Source organism: Lagopus leucura, unplaced genomic scaffold (assembly GCF_019238085.1).
Source record: "Lagopus leucura isolate 7727_CA_CO unplaced genomic scaffold, USGS_WTPT01 Super-Scaffold_100001, whole genome shotgun sequence".
NCBI classification, from domain to species: domain Eukaryota; kingdom Metazoa; phylum Chordata; class Aves; order Galliformes; family Phasianidae; genus Lagopus; species Lagopus leucura.
In genome coordinates, this window is record NW_024962262.1 from 60,145,111 (window position 1) to 60,166,571 (window position 21,461).

The 21,461-nt window shown below is 43.3% G+C and overlaps 1 protein-coding gene across 4 annotated transcripts in view; it reads right to left on the reverse strand.

Moving 5' to 3' along the window:
* BCLAF3 (BCLAF1 and THRAP3 family member 3) overlaps positions 1-15,450 on the reverse strand; it is a 33,186-nt gene extending 17,736 nt beyond the window's left edge. For 2 of the 4 annotated variants that reach the window (XM_042867065.1, XM_042867063.1), the window contains exons 1-6: positions 15,405-15,450; positions 6,384-6,457; positions 4,255-4,833; positions 3,252-3,911; positions 898-1,076; positions 121-235 (exon numbers count right to left, since the gene is read on the reverse strand). In XM_042867065.1, coding sequence (XP_042722999.1) covers positions 121-235; positions 898-1,076; positions 3,252-3,911; positions 4,255-4,833; positions 6,384-6,424 — 1,574 coding nt within the window. In that variant the 5' untranslated portion in view covers positions 6,425-6,457; positions 15,405-15,450. Of the gene's footprint in view, positions 1-120; positions 236-897; positions 1,077-3,245; positions 3,912-4,254; positions 4,834-6,383; positions 6,458-15,404 lie in introns of all 4 variants that reach the window. The other 2 variants (XM_042867064.1, XM_042867062.1) reach the window with 1 other exon arrangement.
* Positions 15,451-21,461: the final 6,011 nt, after the last annotated feature.

Consider the following 21,461-nt stretch of genomic DNA (forward strand, 5'->3'; position numbering starts at 1 on the left):
CAGATTACGTACAGATAGTTTAGAGTCAGTGAAAAAAAAACAAACAACTATGTAATGTAAAGCCTACTGAAGATTAACTACCTTGATGCAAATAAATTAAGGCAGAAGCACACCAATTACCTGTGAATTTCTGGATCCAAACTTCTTTTAACTTCATTCATATTTGGAATTGGTTTATCCTGGATTTTTGAGAACCGTTCATGCAGAGTTATGTCGGATGATGTAAAATAATTTGCTGTGCAAAGACATTAAATACAAGAATGTTTAAAGTGCACTATTTCAAGTGTGTTGTGGGAAATATTATCTTTCAAAAGATTAACTGCTAAGGACACCATGACAACTTTGAGATTAAATTCAGAACTATTTCCACTTGTAGTTTAATGTTCCCAAACGAGAGATTAGGCCAGCTCAACTCAGACAGCCCTCTTAGTTAGTAAGATTAAGCTGAAGAAAGTTAACTGTTTATCAGTTCCATCATGGCAACTACTAGAAGCAACAAATAAAGTTCTGCACTACATGTGACACAAGTCTAGAAAATCATCTGAAAAATTACAGGAACTATATGTAACTAAAACGTTGTGACTACAACAAAGCTTTATTTTCCCCCCCAACCCTCTTCACTTGTTAAAAAAGCAGTTTATCCTCAAGCACTTCCATGAAATCCCTTCTACGTTCACAGCCTACAGTAATCTCTAAATAAGGAGCAAGACCTTCTAACCAAAGTGCTCCATCCAACCACTTCAGCTCTTCAACCTACATTCTCCTTCAACGAATGACACGAAAACAAATGAAACCTAACACCTGATATTTACAAGGGCAGCATGCCTAACTCATTATTTCTTTTACAGTAATTGTAAACACATAAATACACACATATACCCCAAATACTACAGCCACCTTTAATTTGATGGATAATTGTGATTATTTCCTGAGTAAATTCTCGCGACGGGTCGCTCTCAACACCTCGTGCTACAGATTCCATGTGCTCGAACACCGGATGAAAGTTTTCATTTTTCCTGCCGACAGCAACCAGATCATGTGACATCTGTCTGTCTGCAGTATGACTAGAAGCAGACCTAAAACAAACATTTGGAGATTCTCATTTTCAAAGAATACTTGAAAATTTCAAACAAAGAAGTAGAACAAGACAAAATAAGAAGTTTGTTTTAAAGATAAAAGCCATGCAATTGATTTTTTTTTTTTTAATTAAAAAATAAAAAAACAAAACAAAACAAACCAACCAAACTGTAAGCTGCAAGATGAACAGCTCTAACTATACTTTTGGGAATCCCTGTTTCAGTGACGTGTGATACAAAATTTGTAAGTTTTAAACTTAACACATCTGTCAAGTAAGATAGCTATATGAAGACTTGTATCCTTCTCAGTGTAGCTCTGGGAGGCAGTTATGTGTCTGTTATAAAAAAAACTAACATTTTCAACAGTACACAAATGCTAAAAACTCTGCATCTTTGAAAACTGTATCACTTGAACTCAGTGCAGCATGTTCTCAGTAACAACATGTGAACTTAGGAATGCTTGTAGCATATATTTGTCAGGTTTTACTCATTCTAAAGAGATGAATAAATCAAATGGTAGCATTGCTTTGTTAGAACTATTTTCACAAGGAAGCTGGCATTAAAATTTCTGCTGTTCTTGGTGCAATAAAAGTACCTCTTATTTGGAAACAAGTTGAGAACTCACATATTCCATGTAAAACTTTTAGGACAAAGACTTTGCTGTCCATTCTGCAAAGTGGTAATGCACCTGCCTGATCTGTATTTCAAAAGAAAGTAGAATTTCATATAAAGACTGCACCAGAACCAACCTCCAGCAAGTCCCAGGAGTCAGCTATCTGTCTTCAGTAAATGCCTTTCAGTGAATCCAAACAATCTCCGTTTAGGTATTTATTACAGATGATTTGAATTGCCTAACTTCTCTCTAGGCTTATAAAGAATGTATTCTTCTCAGCTCAGCCATTTTAAGTCATGTGTTTGTTAAATGCCTGAAGTAGGCAGCATGAATACTCTCAGTCATCAGCTTCTCCGAAATTAGCCATTTAGTCTCTGCTAATGTCTTTGTTGTTGTTACAAAGGCAAACCTGCACATCAAGTAAGCTGCAATCAATATAGTAGTTTTTTCAGTCTGTAAATAATTATTACATGCACTGTGCATGACTTTCAAGAATAGCAGCAAGAAACTACTATATATAGAAATCATCCCACAGGCTTCCAAAAAGAAGCGGCAAGAATTAACTTTTTTCCTTGCTGTATCACTTAGGAAGAAAGAATTGTTCCCTTTCCTCAGTCTTTCGTATTAACCCCTTACATGGGGACAGTGAACTTGTCTTCACAACTCTTCACTGTATTACATATTTTCTGAAATATTGGAAAAAAAAACTGGCAGAGATGTTTTGCTTGAGAGAAGTAAAATACCTTTTAAATGAAGACTGAACAGCTTCCAAAAGAGATTACTGCCATTACCCTCACCTTCAGCAGGTAGTCAATTAACCAGAAAAACCTGCAAATATCTATACAAAGCAAGCTGCTTAGTCTTTACAATGTGTTCTTCACTTAGGCTGCCACATTAACCCTTTTTTCCAATTGAGTTGACAACAGGAATGCTGAAGACAACCAGAGGTACTATACACGAGATAGAGACATACTCCATTACTTTTCAGTTCTGAGGCTCCAAAACATTGTTACATCATTTGCTGCAGTACTAAATAATATAACCCAGGGATTTCGTTTTTTGACAGCTTTACTGGACTTCATCTTAAACATCTGAATGTGTACCTGAGATTTATGCAATTTAAAAGTTAGCTAGTTTTCAAAAGAAACGAGGAACTCCTCAGGAAGTCAAAAAAGTCATTATATTCCAGAACAAAGAACAGGATTCAACTTTCCTGGTTTTGTCTGTTTTGAATAAACTTAACACATTTACTCATAATAAGCAACTTTATTGACAGTTTGTACTGGTCTTATCTGCTCTGTTCTTTCCACTTGCTACCAGACTCCCATGAGATTAACTAGGCTTTTTTTGGGCGATTCTTTTTTGGTTGGTTGTTTTTTGTAAACAGCAACAGGCAGCGAGTTTCCAGCCTGCAAGTTAATGCTTTAAACAAAGCAAAATTAAAAAGGTACAACCTTAGTTTGTCCTTGTTACTTCCTAAGGAAACATGGCTTTCCTTTCATATTCATAAACTGAAAGCAGGCTGGAATAAGGAACAGATGAGGGGAAACAAATACCTGTACCTGTTCACCGTTTTCTTCATGTCCACTTTGATTGTGAGATGTTCCCTCCTACAGTTGACATCTGACACTTTCACATCTGAAACAGTATGACTTGAATCATGCTGGCTACTGGAAGAATCTCCTTTTCTCCTGAGTTCCCCTTCTTTCCTTACTCTTTCCTTCTGCTTGTTTTTAAAGGGTCTCAGATCAGCATCCATTTTAGAAGAGTTAACGCAAGCATTGCAGCCCTTCTTTGAACTATATTTAGGAGGGACTTCAACATGCCCTTCTTCAGTCTGTCTCGCTCTTCCACCACTAAAGTAATCTAACTTTTTGCTATTCCAGGCACCCTTAGAAGATCCGTATTTCTGATCTTCCTGCTTCGCATACTTCTGAGCTCTATCATCTGTGAAAGGCTTTTCCCCATCCAGGTGCCTGCGCCGTTTGTGATTGTATTCATAGGCTATCTTTGTGACAGATCCCTCCGAGTACTCCCTTTCAGTCGACCGGTGAGACTGGGCACCCAGATTTCTTTGCTCCTCCTTTTCTTGGTAGGGTGAAAAAGAACGCTCTTGCTTCCACTTGGAATTTCTTGCTACTTCTCCACCGTCATACCTCTCCATTTCTTTAGCCCTTTTAGACGTGTGCCCATATTCTCTGTAATCGTGATCTTCAGGATACCTGTGTTGACATAAAGCAATTTACACTTGCACTAGAGAAGAAAGCGAGAACTTATATGTGAAGAATGTTGGACAGCAGAATGCGTGGCAAGTTAACCCATAATCCCTCACGCCAAGGTACGGATGTGCAGGGGCTCTTAAGAGGGAAATATTATCCTTTCATACTCTAGCCATCAATATGATTTACTTAAAAGACAAATACTTCACTATTACCAGTCGCCCATAATTAAACTACAAAGTGGCAAACGTGTTTCAAGGTGGTTATCTTCAACTATAATGAAAACAGACTTTCACTTGAGGCTTTACACCACAATACCCAGGTTTTAATTATTTTATTCCTATACCTCTTCTGTAAAGAGCTCCTTGACGTAAATTCATCAGAAACTCTTCTGGGTGACTGACCATACTTCTCTTCATGTAATCTCTGGTGCCTCAAGTCATCTTCGTGCCATTTTCTTTCAAATTTACATGAAGCCCCTAACGGTCTGTGAAAAGGTTTAATTCCTTTTTCATTTCCAGTGACTTTGTAGTGTTCAAACGTGTATCTTTCTTCCATTTTGTAATGGTAAAATGACCGACTGTGCTCCTTATATGGTATTTCTGAGTATTTTGGTGGTAACTGACATCTCCTATTGCCTTCAGTTCTTTCCGATGAATGTGTTCTGTAGGGCTTATGGCTGTAAGCATCTTCCATGGGAATTCTTTTCAGGTTTGGTGAAGGTGACCTACGTTCATACATTCTCTGGTGGTTATTTCCATGAGGTGCAAACCTGGAATTGCTTTGTCCATATTTTTCATCATCTGTTCTCCAAGTCATAGGTTTCTTTAGGTCCTTACGAAAGCTTTTATATTCACAGTCATAATTAACATGAGCGTGCCTTTGCCTGTGGTGCTCTGGACTCCTAAATGCTGGAGATAAGGACCTAAGGCAAAGATAAAACTCACTCTGAGTAGTCCCATAAAACTGAATCAACCTCTTAAAAGCATCTATTCCCTAAAGAAGCCCAATTTCAATCAACAGGGAAGAGAAATTCAGAACCAGTCAAGATATTCAGTGTCACTTGTCTAGCTAGAGTACAAGCTTGCTTTCAACTCTACTGAAAGCGTTCACAGGAAAAATACCCACTCAAAATACTGGTAAGTCAATCATTTTCCTCTTTTAGCTTTAGAAAAAAATAAAAAATGCTATAAGTAATTCAATGTATATAAAGTTACCACTACACAGAAAACAACTGTTACACATTTTCACACTTGTCAAGCATTCCCTATCTTTTCCAGGACCAAGAGGAAAAAGAAAAGGCAAAGAGAAAAAAACCATGAACAAAACACACAAATGTAAAAAAGGAAGAAGAAAACCACACAGTTTTCAGATGCTCTTTGCGTGTCAAGATTGAAAAAAAAAAAAAAAAAAAAAAAACAGGGACTGAAAAAATAAAATATTTTAATTAAAAAAAAACACAGGTAGACTTTTTTTCCGGAAAAAAAAAAAAAAAAAAAAAAAATGGTAGTTTGAGAAAGGCTGTTTTTGTCTTTTTGTGCGTGTACATGCATATACACATTTTATACAATTATTGCACCTTCTGCTCTTATAAGTTCAGTAGCACCCTTCTCAGCCTTGAATTGTGACTTACAGTTAGAAAAACAAAAGCAACTTGAGTCTTTTAGCCAAAATCCCATTAAAGAAAAGCAGCACAAGCCACTAGCAAGAAACAGAAAGTAATCCCAGACCAAAACCAGACACAGCATTCACTGTATATTCTCAGAAAATAGCATTAGAAAGGAATTCAAAGTTACTTCCTTTATGCATATATTACAAATATAGTAAAAGTATGTGACATAATCAATTCCTCTGTTTCAGCAAACAAGTTCAAAATCAGACCCTAGATCTTCATAAAACTATGTAAGCTATACAACTACCACCAGTACCTATACTGCCACGCCAAAATTTGTTTGACTGTTTTAATTAGGGCTCACATTTTTATGAGAGCTCAGGCATTTCCCTCTGTTCACTCAAAGGACATTCCTAATCATCAGTACAGTATGAAGCAGGTAGGATATCTCTAAAATTATGCTTGTGTTATTCAATAAACTTCCTTGATTATCCAAGACCAAGAGGCAAAACATAAGCAAGCTACAGACATCAGGTTGAGTTGGAATAAAAATAAGTTCAACTGGCTCAGTACTTGGAGTTTGGTACTTCATGCAATTTCAATTCCCAAAATATTCAAGCCTAACAAGGCTCTGAGAAAGAACGAAAGCTTAATCTTCTCCATTTTTAAAAAAGTTAGTAACAAAATTATGATGTGGAAAAAATGTTACAGAAACTAAGTTTGAAAAACAAATTAGGATTCTTTAAAATGCATCTTTGGCAAAACAAACTACGTCCATTAACTGCAATGTTTGAAGACTTCATTATAAATCTTTCTTCAGAACAACATTCCAGAACACGCAGAGTTAAAGATAAAGCACTTACCTTTGCTTCCATCGTGGTGATCTTGATCTAGATCTTGTCATCTTCTCTCATGTGTTTATATGAAGTTCTTGAAGCTGTAAAAATGATACAATTCACTGGTATGATAAAAGAATTCACTACAGTTTGCAACAGAGGCACATTTTAACCAGGACAGCATCAGATGCATTAAAGTTGAAGTGTGGCATACTTTTTAAATAAGTTTTATTTTCACTACTAGTTCTCATCTTAAAGCAAGTAACTTTTATCCTACTTGCTGACCTTAGAACACAGTTTATTTTCATTGTAAAGGATATAAATATCTGGTTATCCCTCATCTCTCTCTCCCCACATCCTATAATTTAATTCTGCTTTAAGCTATTAATCTCAAGCAATACGCAGGAACAAAAATGCTGTAAATAGTAGGAGGCACTGAATGCTACAGATGACAGACAGGGGACAGTGAGCTAGCTTTAAAATGAAGTTTACAAGTACTTGCTTTCATTGCATCATTTCACATGCTGAGCTTCACATTTGTAATAAACACACCAACGCTTTTACATCAATACAGACCTCCTGTAAGCTTTTACTGCTCCATCCAATGTTAATATTTGTATTGCTACATTTCAACCAAATGAAACTATCTACAAAAGATACATTTCTGTACTTTACTTGCTAATAACCCACTACCTAGACAGATTGCTCTTGAATCCTGGAAGCAGCTTTGGGAATCCCTTCTCATAAAAAGATACAGAAGCATCAGAAAGATCTATGAAGTCTATCCTTCTTGGTGCTCTTCAAGAAAAGGTACGAAACTCTTGGAAAACAAGTAAAGAAAGGACATACAAGCTCACTAGTAATGTGACTGGTAAATAAGAATGGAACAGTTATTCATTATTTAGCAAACACGAGGAGTAAAACAGAGCAAAATTATCAGGTAACTGGGTAGAAGTTGGAATTTGAACCACATACCCAAGCCTACTGCTCCTAATTACCACAAGATGCTGTAAAAGCCAGAAATATAAATAGAGGCAAAAAGAGAACCATCAACAGCTTTGAAATTAATGAACAACCAGCCACTTGAAACTGGATACTAGAAGAACGCGTACAGGTCAGTGTTCTTTTATACTCTTGTTTTTTTACCATACAAACCTTTTCCCGGGTCTACTGCTCCAGAAAAGCCACTATAGACTTTTTGATACTTCAAGGCACTCAGATCTGTATTTTATAACTAAACCTTTTACACCATCAACTGAAATTGAAAGGAAAGAAGGGGGGAAAAAAACAGAACCAAAAAAAGCCAAACCAGCAAGCTTTAAGGCTCACAAAAAACATGCAGGGCCATGCCTACACACGTTCTCCCTAGTCCCACATCATACTACTTGGTCAGATATTACCCCTTGGTATATCTTGCTTCTGTATGATTCTGTCATGGATAAAAACAGCACTATCTTTGAGAACACACAGCATGCCTCCAATACCCACCACCACAGATGGATGCTAGGAAACCACGTATATAATCTGCCACATTTCAGGCTAATTCCAGAGATGTTCACTTCCTAGTCATTAAGTTGGACTGTAATCTAACTCAACTATTATTTGCCAGATGTAGTAACAGCACACTTCTAGATCTCAGAAGTCACACATTCTATGAGAGTATCTGCTCTGCAGTGAGTCTATGAGGCGAGTCTATAAAGCTTTAAGAACTGTTGCTAGGGACAGTGAAGCAAGAAAGAAGTAACCCAAGATGGCACACAGAATTTGTTCCTTGAGCATTCAGACACAAAGCTAAGCATTACCTCCTAGATCTCAAAGACATGCATCTGAGGACTGCATGGCTTCAATTTAGGCCCTATGTTCACTCACAGATTCTACTGGCCAAAGTTAAATAAGGTATTTTAACACCAGTACTCACAGCAAGTATTTTTCAAAAATAAATAATGGTGTGGCTGCAATTATTTCCTACTTCTCACAAGTAAGGACGCACCCTATCAAACCAAACAGCATGTCAGAAACATGAGAAAATTGCTCCTGCAAACATTTCAAGAGATGAATATATCACAAGCTCTGAAGATTCATTACTATTCTCTCTTCTTATAAGCTTAAAGTGACTGCTTCACATGCCATTCAAATTCTTGTTTTCTATCCTCCCTTCAGTTCTGAACTTTATTCTTCATTCTAAAAATAGGTAAAAACTAAAAACTCAAGAGTACCACGAAGCCTCACCAAAATCATCATTTAGATTCTGATGCAATGCCACACAGTAACCAATCTAGAATCTGAACTTCCATACCCAAATATGACTTATTCTTTCCAGACCAGCTAAACAATTGCACTAAAAGCAAAAGAAGGAATGATGGTATTTTCAAGACCTCGCCTTAGGATAAACAGGATTACTGTCATTTCCACGCCCTAGTGGAAAGAAAGCATTCATTTGTTTTAATGCACCTCCTAAAAGTGACCCGGAACTAAGAGATTCACTCTTAGCCAATTTAAAGATGCAACACATAGCATACGAAGGCAGGAAACACACAATGCCAAACAAAATTCCCATTGCAATACCAGAGTCATGAATTCATCTACACAGAATGTCTAAGCACGTTGCTAAACGCAGGTTTAAATCCTCTATCCCAGATCAGCAATACAGTTCCAAATCAAAAGAAAGTCTGCCATAAGGCACTAAGCAGTAAGCCTTTCTACCACAGAATGATTGGAAAGAAGCAGAGGCCTAGCGGTTCCCAAGCGAGCCATCCAGATACCTCCTAAAGATCAGCTCATCTTGAGTACCAGAGACGCCAGGACCTGCTGCACTCTGGATCCTGCATTCCACCTACTTCTCTCATTGTACTTTGTATGACACCGCCACTACTGAAGTGTGTAAAAATGTTTGTAACTAAGAAGTAGTATTACTAGGTGAATCGTGCTCCTCACATTCACTGCATTACAACAATAAGTGACTCATTGTAGGAATTATCAGTAACTGTGTTTAGGTAGTTCTTTTCTTTGCCTTGACTTTTGGAATGGAAATCGGGCAATGTTTCTCTAAGGAGAAACTGCCTTCAGCCTGCTTCCAGCTCTCCTCTGATTCTACACTTTGGAAACCAGAGCTTTCTTGAAGTTTCTAGTAACAACCTGAAAAATGTATCTTGAGAAGAAGTAATTTGGGAACAACCAGAAATTGTTTGGGACACATCAACTATAATACACATTCTTTCAGTAAGACCATTGACTTTTAAGAAGTTGCTTTTCTGAATTAAACTAACCTCCAACTTCTGATTTTCTCCAGCAAGAAACACACACAAAAACACACAAGAGACTACAACCATCCAGCTGAATGGAACCAGAGTTCTCGCCAATGCAAATAGTCCCAATCAGTGGGCCCCAAACAGCTAAAATCTTACAGACAGGACACAGATGGAGTAGAAGTAGTTAACTCTGTAAACAGACCACAAATCATCAACTGCTTTGTGTGTCTTTCAGGGGTACTTTTCGTCATCTACAATACAGATGGTAGGAGAAACCCTAAGCTGTAAACTAAGGACAATTTCAGAGGAGTAAGCGTTCACCACTTAAATTGTCATTTCCCCTGTGGTGAAGGGAGGCATTTCTTATCCCACTGTAAGGACTGCCAGTCTGTCACTGCAACAGCCTCCCAAACATCATACAAAAGGAAGGGCTACGCAAATATTTCCTAAGTTGCATCATACAGCAGTCACAAAGACAGATGTTGACCCTCACTGAAAAAGCCACCTAGTTCACTATCCTTCCACCCTCCTCTAAAAGGAAATGAGCAGCTGCAAGCTTCTCATATGGCTCTCTTATAGGCTGGGATCAACAAGGAACTGCAAGGGACATGTCAGAACATGCCATGTAGTGCTCTAGGGCCTATCAAGAAAGAGAAACCAGAAACTGATTGTCAGCACCAACACAGCCAGACAGAAAAACAATCAAATCCTTAGCTGCAATCCAGACAATTCAGAGACTGTTCTCATTCAACAGAGAATGTTCTTTATCCTCAAACAAGAAGCATAGGACTGGCAACTTTTCTAACAGTTAAGTTAAAATAGCTAAGTCAAAGCTTGTCACGCGTGTGTCCCCAACTATTGCCTGAGCAGGACATAAGCACTGTTTGCTCTTGAAGGAACACACAAGTTCCTTTGACATTACTGCTCAGAAAGGAGTCTCAAACGTGGAGCTGAACCATGACGTACAACTCTGCTTCCTGAAGCATGACTCTGCTTAAGAAAGCTGGCAGGTATACACAAATCTTGCCTCCAACAGAAAATGTCTCAGAAAGAGCATAAGAGCAGACTCATGTCTTCCAGCAAACCAGCTAGAACCTTTCTGAACTGCTGTGAGACTTCACATGACCTTTTAGCTTAGTGCTTCCCAGTCTGGCTTGGACACTACCATCACAAGCAAAGGCTGCCAGCCTCTCATTTTCCCCTCATTTTTCTATTCAACATCTTCAACCTCCAAACCCCAGCTCCCAGTTAGCACCCTGATACAAGGCTAGAAGCCCTGCTGGGGCTAAATGCAGGATGCCACGAGTTGGCCCTCAACCATCTTGCCTCACACTCCTCACTTCAGACCTTCTTCTGTGTCTAGAGCCAGCAGCACAGGGACACAGCAACATGAACTTCCTGGAAGTGGCAGAAAGGGCTCCAACTGACTGATTGCTGTCAGACAGGCATCCAGCGTTGACTGACGGCTCTGCCATCCCTAAGAGTAACTCCTGACACACTCCCTCTAGGCAGAACACATGACAGCTTTACAAGCTGTGAGCTTGACAGCAGCTACTGAATTCAAGGACACACACACTGTTGAGGCAATGAAACCCAGCTGAGGGATTTCTAAACTGTTTCTTTTTACAGGCAACGAAGAGATAACAAACCTATGCAAAAAGACTGTGGAATATGACCCAAGCATCGTCTGCTAAAAAAAGGGAGAGGTCCTGCAAGGCTGGAGAACAGGATGAAGCACAGGCCCAGTAACCACCCTATGGCCAAACTGCCCCTAGCTGTACAGGTCAAGTGAGGCTATAGCTATGCCTCTGGCACTCCACTCACCTCCAACCATCTCTACCCACTTTACCTATGTGCAACACTCTTGCCAAGGGCCTGAGCTACAACCAGAAGTTGTCAAGGAAAGGAGAATGTGGCACCTTTGGCAAAAACGCAGAGCCCATAGAATTGAGTGAAGATTAATATATAAACAATCCCTCACGTTTTGGAGAACTCAAAACAGTTTCCCACATGATCTTGCTTCTCTGCACGATCAGGTGTTTTTCATACCCCTGCCCACATCTTAGTTTGCATACTTTGTAACAGTTTGTTCCCTATTGCTTATCATGGTGAACCATGTATAAAGCATACAAAATCATGACACTGGAAGACAGCCTTTGGATCTCCCCGCAGCTGACCCAAAACCTCCCCAGTACGCATGCTCTCACCCCACACCTCACTGCCCTTCAGTATCTACCTCACAACAGTTGCATTGACAAGACAGGCTGTATAACCCTTCCTACCCTAACTTACTTTGCCCAGAATTTGTGCAACCTTACACATCCCAATTTACCCTTACCTACGCTAACAAAGGCCTCCCCAGCTCAAATACTGATTAGTCATAGGCTAACACATTGGTTGCTTAGAATATATGTGACTGTAGATCGTATCTGCTACAGCTTGCTCAGAATATGTTTAATAAGATGTTTTGGTGCACCCAATCTGTGTCAGTGGAGTGTGACATAGTCACTGTCTTCTCACTGGGCAAAACATACCAGGGAACAGGGTGGGACAAAGACCTAGATTTGAAATCCATCTGCAGTTTCCTCACTGCTCTCCTATCTGATGAGCGCTCTTGTGAAATTAAAGAAACATCCTCCTGGGCTTTTGTTCTTCTCAAAGAATCTTTCACATGTCCAAAGTTACAGCTTGACTTATCTTAGCACCATGTTACCTTAACCAAATTTCCTTGTCCAGTCCATACCACCCTCAAAAGCATCTGTGGCAAAGTGGCTCAGAGAAAGGAATTTTGAGATAGCAGGAACCAGCACCACCAGTCAGCAGTCACACCAAGCATGTTGCACTGCCAAGCCACAACCTTTGCAAAGCCCACTCAGATCCTTCCTCCTGCCAGCTCCCCTCCCAGCTATCATGGCTCCAGCCTCCCATGAACTCAGTCACTGCAGGCTTGAAATATTTTTCTTCTCTCTTTTCGGCTTTTATCCCGCTACAATAATAATGAAGGGTCTGGAGAGCAAAGTGTACATGAGGAGCAGCTGAGGTGCCTGTGTTTGCTCAGCACACAGCAGAGGAGCTGAGGGGAGGCCTGACGGCGGCTGCAGCTCCTCCCAGGGAGCGGAGGGGCAGCGCTGAGCTCTGCTCTGTGTGACAGCGACAGGGAACGGCGTGGAGCTGCGTCAGGGGAGGGCAGCTGGGGGTCAGGGAAAGGGGCTGCACCACAGGGCGGTGGGCGGGGAACGGGATGCACAGGGCTGTGGGCACGGCCACCAGTGCTGGAGTTCAACACTCTCAGACACTGGGTTTGATTTTGGGTGGTGCTGCGTGGAGCCAGGGGTTGGACTCTATGATCCTTATAGACCTCTTTCAACTTGAGATGTTCTGAGATTCCCCTTACACTCACAGCAGGATGAAGACGTACTGCAGGAAGTACAGTCCTACCTTTAGTATATACTTCTCACTGATACACCTGTTTAGTGTATGTAATTCCTTGAGGTATTCGGAAAGTATTTCCTTGCCCAGTGAGTTTGATCAAAAGAATAAAAATACCTGAGCTGATCTACTGAGGAATGTAACTTAAGCTCAACATGCTCTCATTTAAAACTAACCCATTTAATGGCACTAATTAGCAGGCAATGCCTTACCTTTGTAGAAAAACAGATTACAATGTGAACTTGGAAGAGACTGACCAAAGTAAGCCTGCATCACATTTTTTTGACATAAATTACTTATGTCAGTCTCAAAAGAATCAGGATCAGCAGGACATAATAAGTGACTGTCCTCTTCTACTTTGCTCTCATAGGACCCTACCCAGAGTACCGTGTTCAGCTCTGTGGTCCCAGTACCAGGAGAACCTGGAGCTCTTGGAGCAGGTCCAGAGAAGCACTGCTCCTAAGGAGACAAGCTGAGCTTATACAGCCTGGAAAAGAGAAATCTCTGGGGAGACTTCATCGCGGCCTTCCAGTACCTAGAGGGGCCTACAGGAAAAATGGGGACTGACTCCCCATCAGGGAGCACAGTGATAGGACAAAGGATGATAGCTTTAAAATAAAAGGAAGCAAGTTTAGATTAGATGTGACAAGGAAATCCTTGACTCAGAGGGCAGCAAGGTGCTGGCACAGCTGCCCAGAGAAGCTGTGGTGTCCCATCCCTGGAAGCACTCGAGACCAGGTTGGATGGGGCCCTGGGCAGCTGAGTTGGTGGGGGGCAGCCCTGCCCACGGCAGGCAGCTGGAATGTATTGACTAGCCTTTTCTATAACACACTGAATGAAAGGTCTTTAACATACATCTATTACAGAGCCTTAAATTTCACCGTAATATCCCCAGCCAGTTCTCCTTACTGAGTCCTAAGGAGATGTCAGAAGCATGTAAAAATTAATGCTTTCATTGTCTTAATATTTAAGCCTAAGAAAAACAAAACAGAAAAACCACACAGCTTCCTGCCTATTGAATGCCATCCAACAGGCCTCAACTGTAGTAACAGAGATGTCTGCTGTTTAATCTTACGTCACAAAAGCAGAAAGTGAAAGAAATGCCTTATTTACTCAAAAGCCTTGTAGAATCAGCAACATCACACACAGGTGCTGCTGCCAAGAACCTGGACAACCAGAGCTGTGCTCACCGGTGAGACCAGCCCTTCTGGAAGGCTCCTGGGATGTTTCCTCCTTCCCTGCAGAGCCCACTTCCACTCAGGACAGAAAGAGAACCCAGCCTGTGTTGTCTCCCAACAGGTGAACGCCCACAAGGCCCATCTCATTACGCCATAGGTGGAGGGAAAGTTGGTGCGAGAGCTCTTACAAAAGTCCTGGCAGAAATACCAGTTATTTTGCTAGCAGCAGATGTGGAGGAGTGGAACACACGGGCACTCGCTAAGACAGCTGTTTATCAGTACAATAGGGTGTGCCACTAAAGGAGATTAATTAATTCCGCTCACCTCATCAACACCAACATTAAATTAATACCTAAAAAAAAAATCCTAGCAGTCCTACAGAGTGAAAAGTTGAAAACGAGGGGGAAAATCTTAGTCACTGCATCCTCCATCCCCCTGTGCCCAGCCCCAGATCTGAGACTGCCACAACCCATCTTCTACCACCAGTGCCCTTCCACACCTCTGCCCTCCTCCTCCTCCCCCTGTGCGATTCCTGGAGCCTCTCACACTTGGCCAAACTTTGATGACAGGCTCTGTCTCTCCTCGAGGCCACAAACACGCCAGGTAAGCAGGTAAGGAGAATCTCCCTGCAATCCGAGCAGCCTTTGTTTTAAACCCTTGGGGACCTAAGCTACATTTAGAAGTGACTCAGGACAGCGGTGAGCAATGCAGACACCGTTACCGCCGCTGTTGCTCCCCTCCAACCTACCGGTATGCTGCAGCTTCAGCTGAGGATGAATAACCACGGAACGCAGCACAGCATCGGTCACACCGCTATCAGTTCACTTTCCTTCGGCCCAACCCGAGCTCCGGGGTGCAGGCGCTCGGCCCGGGGACGTTGCCGTGCATCACACGCGGTTATGCAGGCAAACACACGGGGACGGGGGCAGGCACCGTGCGGGCCGCGCAGCCGCCAGCGCAGCGATGCCCGCTGACCTCTCGTCCCCTTCACACCGCGCCGCCGCTACCGGACGGACGGACACCAACGCTTCTCCCCCTCGCGGCCGCCCCGAGGCTGGGCCGTCCCGCGGAACCGCCGCGGTTTTGTCAACCCCCCTGGCGCGGGCCGGGCCCGATAGTGGCACTGACACCGCACAGCGCCCGGCCCGGCCCTCGCCACCCCGCCGGGCCTGCCCAGGCCCCGCCGCACTCACCGCCCGCACAGCCGCCTCCAGAGCCGGAGCCGGAGCCGCCGCCGCCGCCGCCTCGGCCTCCTGCCGCCGCTCCTCCGGCCGCCGCCGCCGCCGCCGCTCCGCCCCGAGCAGGTGCCCGGCGAGGAAGCGGGGCGGGTCCCGGCGGCAGCGCCGGCCGCAGCTGCTCCCCACGGGCGCGGCGGAGAGAAAGGGCGGGCGGCCCGGAAGGGGAGGGACGGGAGGGATGGGGCGGGCGGTGCTCCGCCTCGTTCTCCTCCCCCTCCTCCTCTTGCGGCCGCTCCGCTGATCGATTTGCCGTGGGGCACGGCTCTGGTGCCAGGAAGCTCACCGTGGCCTCACAGGCCCCGGGCTCCGTGACGGAGTTCGTGGAGCCATATTGGCTCCTGTGGTGGGGCCGCACGACCCCGTTCTGATGAAACCTAGATGCACAAGCAGGGAGGTGTCACGGCCATGGCTTGCTTGTTGCTTACTGCAAGGCTCGATCCAGATGCATCCCACGCCTACAGAATTATAGAATTGCTCAGGTTGGAAAAGACTTTAGTCACAGAATGGCCAGGGTTGGAAGGGACTTCAAGGATCATGAATCTCCAACCCCCTGCCACATGCAGGGCCGCCAACCTCCCCATTTAATACTAAACCAGGCTGCCCAGAGCCCCATCCACCTGGCCTTGAACACCTCCAGGGACGGGGTACCCACAACCTCTCTGGGCAGCCTGTTCCAGCACCTCACCACTTTCTCTGTAAAGAACTTCCCCCTGACATCCAACCTAAATCTTCCCTCCCTCAACTTAAAACCACTTCTCCTTGTCCTGCTGTCATCTACCCTTTCGAAGAGTTGATTCCCCTCCTAGTTGTAAGCTCCCTTTAGGTATGGACCTTAAAGATCATCGAGTCCCACCGCAACGTAACCATACTATCCTAACTTACAACCTTCACTTCTCTCTGCTTCTTGCAGTGCCCAAGTGCATGTCCAGCTCTCTGCTTCTCCAGAGATGCAGTCAAGCCCAGGAAGACAAGCACTTTCCTTCCTGGGCTGTCAGGATACACCCCTTGTGTTGGTCACCGGCTGGCCAAACAGGTTTGATGTTGAAGGGAGTGCTTCCTTCAGGAGCCAAACGCATTGGTGCACACATTGGCATACAAGGAAGCCTTTCAAAATGGAATAACTTCTGTGACTGGAAAGCACAAAAATGGATTTAAGACAGTGCAAAACAACATGTAAAACGAGATAGCAACTTTATCTACTTTATGCTGTTCAGCATCTGGGGCTGTTGGTTGAAGGCTGTGAGTACCATTGAGATCAGGTACAGGCACACACATTAGCCTCATTCTAAGCACAGGGTTGCTGTTGGTTTTTTTGTTTTCACACGAGCTGCAGGAAGGTGAGTGATACCTGATACAGCCTCATTACCACCGCACAGGCAGGTGACATCTGATCTGCTGCAGAGCTCGCCAAAACCAAGTCAGCTTGTCAACATTTTTAAAAATGAAACAAGGCCAGAGTCATGTCATGGAGTCTGTCTTATGTCCTCCTGACATTTCTGATCCAGCTCAGCCAAGGTACCATGTTTAACGTCAAACCACAGCCCAGCAGTGTGAAGTTAGATGTTTGCCTTCCCTAGGTAAAGACATTACTTCCTCTCCATAAGCTCCTGATTAGATGTAGCTGAGAGAAGTGGTCCCAATTCCCTCATGTTCCCAGTGCGGACTGCTGACTTTCACAATCCATTAACTTTTGGAATCTGGCTGATATCTTCCTGCCAGCCCCTTACAGGGCCAGAACCTTCAGCAGACATCTTCACCTTGGCAGAATTACTGCTCTTGGGACTGAGGGATCCCTTCACAGCTTCAGTCCTTTATACACCCACTCAAACACAAGGATAGGGGAAGACCTGCTGGAGAGGAGCTCTGTGGAGAAGGACCTGGGGGTCGTGATGGACAGCAGGTTGGCCATGAGACAGAGGTGTGCCCTTGTGGCCAAGAAATCCAGTGGGATCCTGGGATGCATTAAAAATAGCACGGCCAGCAGGTTGAGGGAGGTGATCCTCCCATCTACTCTGCCCTGGTGAGGCCACATTTAGACCTACTGTGTCTCCCTAATTAAAAAAGACAGAGATCTCCTGAGAGTCCAGAGGGTCACAAAGATGATTAAGAGCCTGGAGTATCTCTCGTATGAGGAAAGACTGAGTAACCTGGGACTGTTCAGCCTGGGGAAAAGAAGGCTGAGAGGGGATCTGACAAATGTTTCTAAATATCTCAAGGGAGGCGTGAGAGGCAAATGGAGAAGGCCAGGCTCTTCTCAGTGCTGTGTAGTGATTGGGCAAGGAGTAATGGCCCAAAACTTGAACATAGGAAGTTCCATATTAGCATGTGGAAGAACTTCTTTACAGCAAGGATGATGAAGCACTGGAACAGGTTGCACAGAGAGGCTGTGGAGTCTCCTTCTATGGAGATATTCAAGACCTGTCTGGACACCCACCTGCTTTAGCAGGGGAATGGACTCTATCTCTTGAGGTCCCTTCTAACCCTTGTGATTCTGTGCAAATCACACACTATTCTCATACAAAATAATTTCCTGTATCTTCACCAAAAAAAGCTTGGAAAATCTAATATGAAAGGCATATAGAACTCTTTTTAAAACTAGTAGCCTTCCCAATTAAAAGGGATTGCAGAAGACTTACTGAACCATTTGATACAGAAGTACTGTCACAAGCCGTTAAAACCAACGCCTCCTGCTTCTTTGCCTGTTGGTATTGTTAATAGGATCTCAGGGTGGGTCTTTCCCTTTCCCTGACCCCTAGCTGCCGTTCCCTCGGGCCCTGTCGCTGTCACACAGAGCGGAGCTCAGCGCTGCCCCTCCGCTCCCTGTGAGGAGCTGCAGCCACCGTCAGGCCGCCCCTCAGCTCCTCTGCTCTGCGCTGAGCAAACACAGGGGCCTCAGCCACTCCTCATGCATCCTGTCCTCCAGACCCTTCAACATCTTTGTAGCCATTCTTTGGACACTAATAGATTTATGTCCTCCTTATCTTGTGATGTCCAAAACTGCATACAGTGCTCAAGGTGAGGCTGAACCAGCCAGAGAAATTGAGACTGGAGAAAGTGAGACCAGGAAAACGGGATTAAGATAAAAGGATTTGGTCTTATTCCTAGCTGCAGCTGGTGCAGTGGTTTGCCTGTTTCCTATGAGTAGGGAGGCAATTACTGCCCTGAAACTTACAAGTAAGCAGATGCCTCACTTGAAGCAACAGTGGTTTGAAGGAATAAGTATAGCCAGCCCACCTCTGTGTGCACGTGATAAACTTACATGTCACACACACTAACTGACACTTCACATTTTGTTCAGTTCTGCTCAGATGCTCTGGAGTCAACATGCACTTATCCTGGTCAGTAACATCAGGTGTATCCACCAGGGTCTCTCTGCTGTGACCAGGTAGTCTAAGAAAACATGAAGTTAAACAAACATTACAAATTAAGTTAATACTAAAACTAGTGCCTGTCAGTAGTCCCCCAGCATCATTATTCTCCATCTCTGAAGTGTGAAGACCATGCTATTGCACAAGGCTTGAGAATTACTTCTTATTAAGACTAATTATTTTAATCTATTTTCATGTTTTTTTTTTTTTTTTTTTCTAATTATGTATCATTAGAATAGAAAATAGCTTTCATATCCCTTTAATGTTTAATTTAGTAAACATTCCCTTTGGAAACAGGATGGCTATGGTTTGCATGCTAAATACTTGGAAATTATGGATGGAAGCTAGAATTCAGACAGAAACTGATAGGAGATAGCAGATGGATCTTATCTATCTTTCAAGCAAGCATTTTGTTTTCTACATCAAACATTACTATTGGAGCTAGGCTATACTGAACCATGTTAAGTTACTTTAAAAATAAAAGGAAATGAAAGTTCCTTGATCCCTGATCCTTGATCCTTGAACAAGGCCATATCCAGAAGCATGGACTTTCTGGTTTTGCCAGGCTCACCACTACTTCTGCATACCTTCTCCACCAAGGTGGACTACGTAGATGAAATTAGAAGCTCTTCGCAGGGAGTGGGTCAGCATGGTTACCACACACAACTAATTGTGTGTCTAGACTGAGCCTGCAGATGGTAGTATCTGAAGGAGAAAGCAAATCAGAGTGGTGAGAGCAGCTCATTGCTGACATCTAGGACGAGAGGCTAGGACTTCAAGTTGTACCTGGGGAGGTTCAGATTGGATAGCAGGAAAAATATCTTCTCAAAAAGAGTGGTGAGGCACAGGCTGCCCAGGGAGAGGGTGGTGTCACTAGAGGTGTTCAAGAACCGTGTGGATGTGGCACTGAGGGACCTGGTTAGTGGGCATGGTGTGATGGTCTGGGGGTTGGACTGGATCATCACAGTGGTCTTTTCCAACCTTAATGATTCTGTGGCAGGCAGAGCCATCACAAGGAACTGCTGTCTAAGGGTAATGATAGTTTTATCAGCCACTCTCTCAGTTCCTCATAGGGAGATGTTTCATTTGTACTTCACTAGTTTATTACGCTTGCTGATAAGGCTTGTGTGGCTTCATTAACTTTGATCTCTGCTTTTAGAGGAGTTTCACATTCGCATTTGCTTTTTCACTTCTCATCCACTCCTATCCCTTAGCACAACCATTCCCTTTTTTCTTGCACCGTATCAAAATGTTTTTGCCAAACCACAAATCACATCTGCTGTCTTGAAACAGGAATGAGCTGCCTAAGTCTTTGCAGACATATAACACAGCTTCTGCTTTTAATACAAAAAGAAAGTATTTCTGTCACTCAGTAGAACACAATTAGCCAAACCTCTGAGCCCCCAGTGAAGCAGTGTCAGCTGTTTCTCATTATAAAACCGCGAGACACCCAGTGCTTAGATCAACTCCTGAGGTTACTTGTCAAAATAACTTTAAATCTGAAACACCTCATCCAGACAAGGGAGAATGGTAAACCATAATAAAAAAAGAAGTCCTCTCTGTTGAACAGCATTCTGCAGAACAGCGCTATTTTCTCAGTCAAGGATCGGAGCAACAGATAACAGCTCCCTCTATAATTGAGGAAATAAGTCCCACATCATTTAGCCTTGAAATTTAAGGAAAGCTATAAAGCAATCATTTAATTAAAACCCGCGGGGAAGTGAGAGGCTGATGGATGGAGCATGCCTGCACTCTGATAACATCACCAAATTATTCTCTAAAGAGTCCTTTAGCAAGCCTGCAATCTCCTGACGTATGGATGCCTGCGTTTTACGTGCAAGGTTATCGTGGCTGTCCTGTCACAACCTGCTGAAGCTGTGCCACTGCCGCTAGGCATACGGCCTCTGTCAGCAGGGCTGGGTTTTTGCAACACAGCAGTGAAAACAGTCTCTGCATACAAATTAATGCAAGCATGCGACACAGATGCAGGTAACGGAAGATCCCACTTTCATCCCTAAACAACACTGCCCAAACAAAAAAGTGTAAACTGACCTCATCCAAACTGAGGTTACAAGTGCAATTTTCGAGCTATAAGGAAAGAAATACCGACGCAGCCTTCACACAAGGAAGTCTGTCCAATTCTGGCCAGGACTGTATGGCTTCATCACGCAGCACTTCGTTGCTGCCTCAGATACATTGCTGCAGATATTCCATCTCCAAAACCCTCAGACTTGTTCTTTCTCTGCCAGCCATGGTGCAGGCGGTCTTTGCCAAGGAACTGCAACATCAAACTACTTCCAGCAGGATTTAAGTATTTGAACTGGTAAGAGGTTTAAGTCAAGAAAAGGGAGAGAAAGAAAAGCATGAAAGCTGTTGTTTGACTGATCCCTCGCTCTGGGAAAATTATGAGCAACTCCATAGAATTTATTGGTTTTAAGCCCCCATAGCTCTGTATGTTTACCATACTGATATTTCCAGAAACGTTGCCATCTGTATTTGAAGAGAGAAGTTAGTCTGAAAAAGCTCTGATCATTGTTAATATACGCCTCTATTTCAGTAAAGCTTCTGAGTGAACATCACACACCAATTTCCAGAGTGTTTATTTTGAACCTGCAAATTGCAGTGTTCAGGTACCCACACAGCC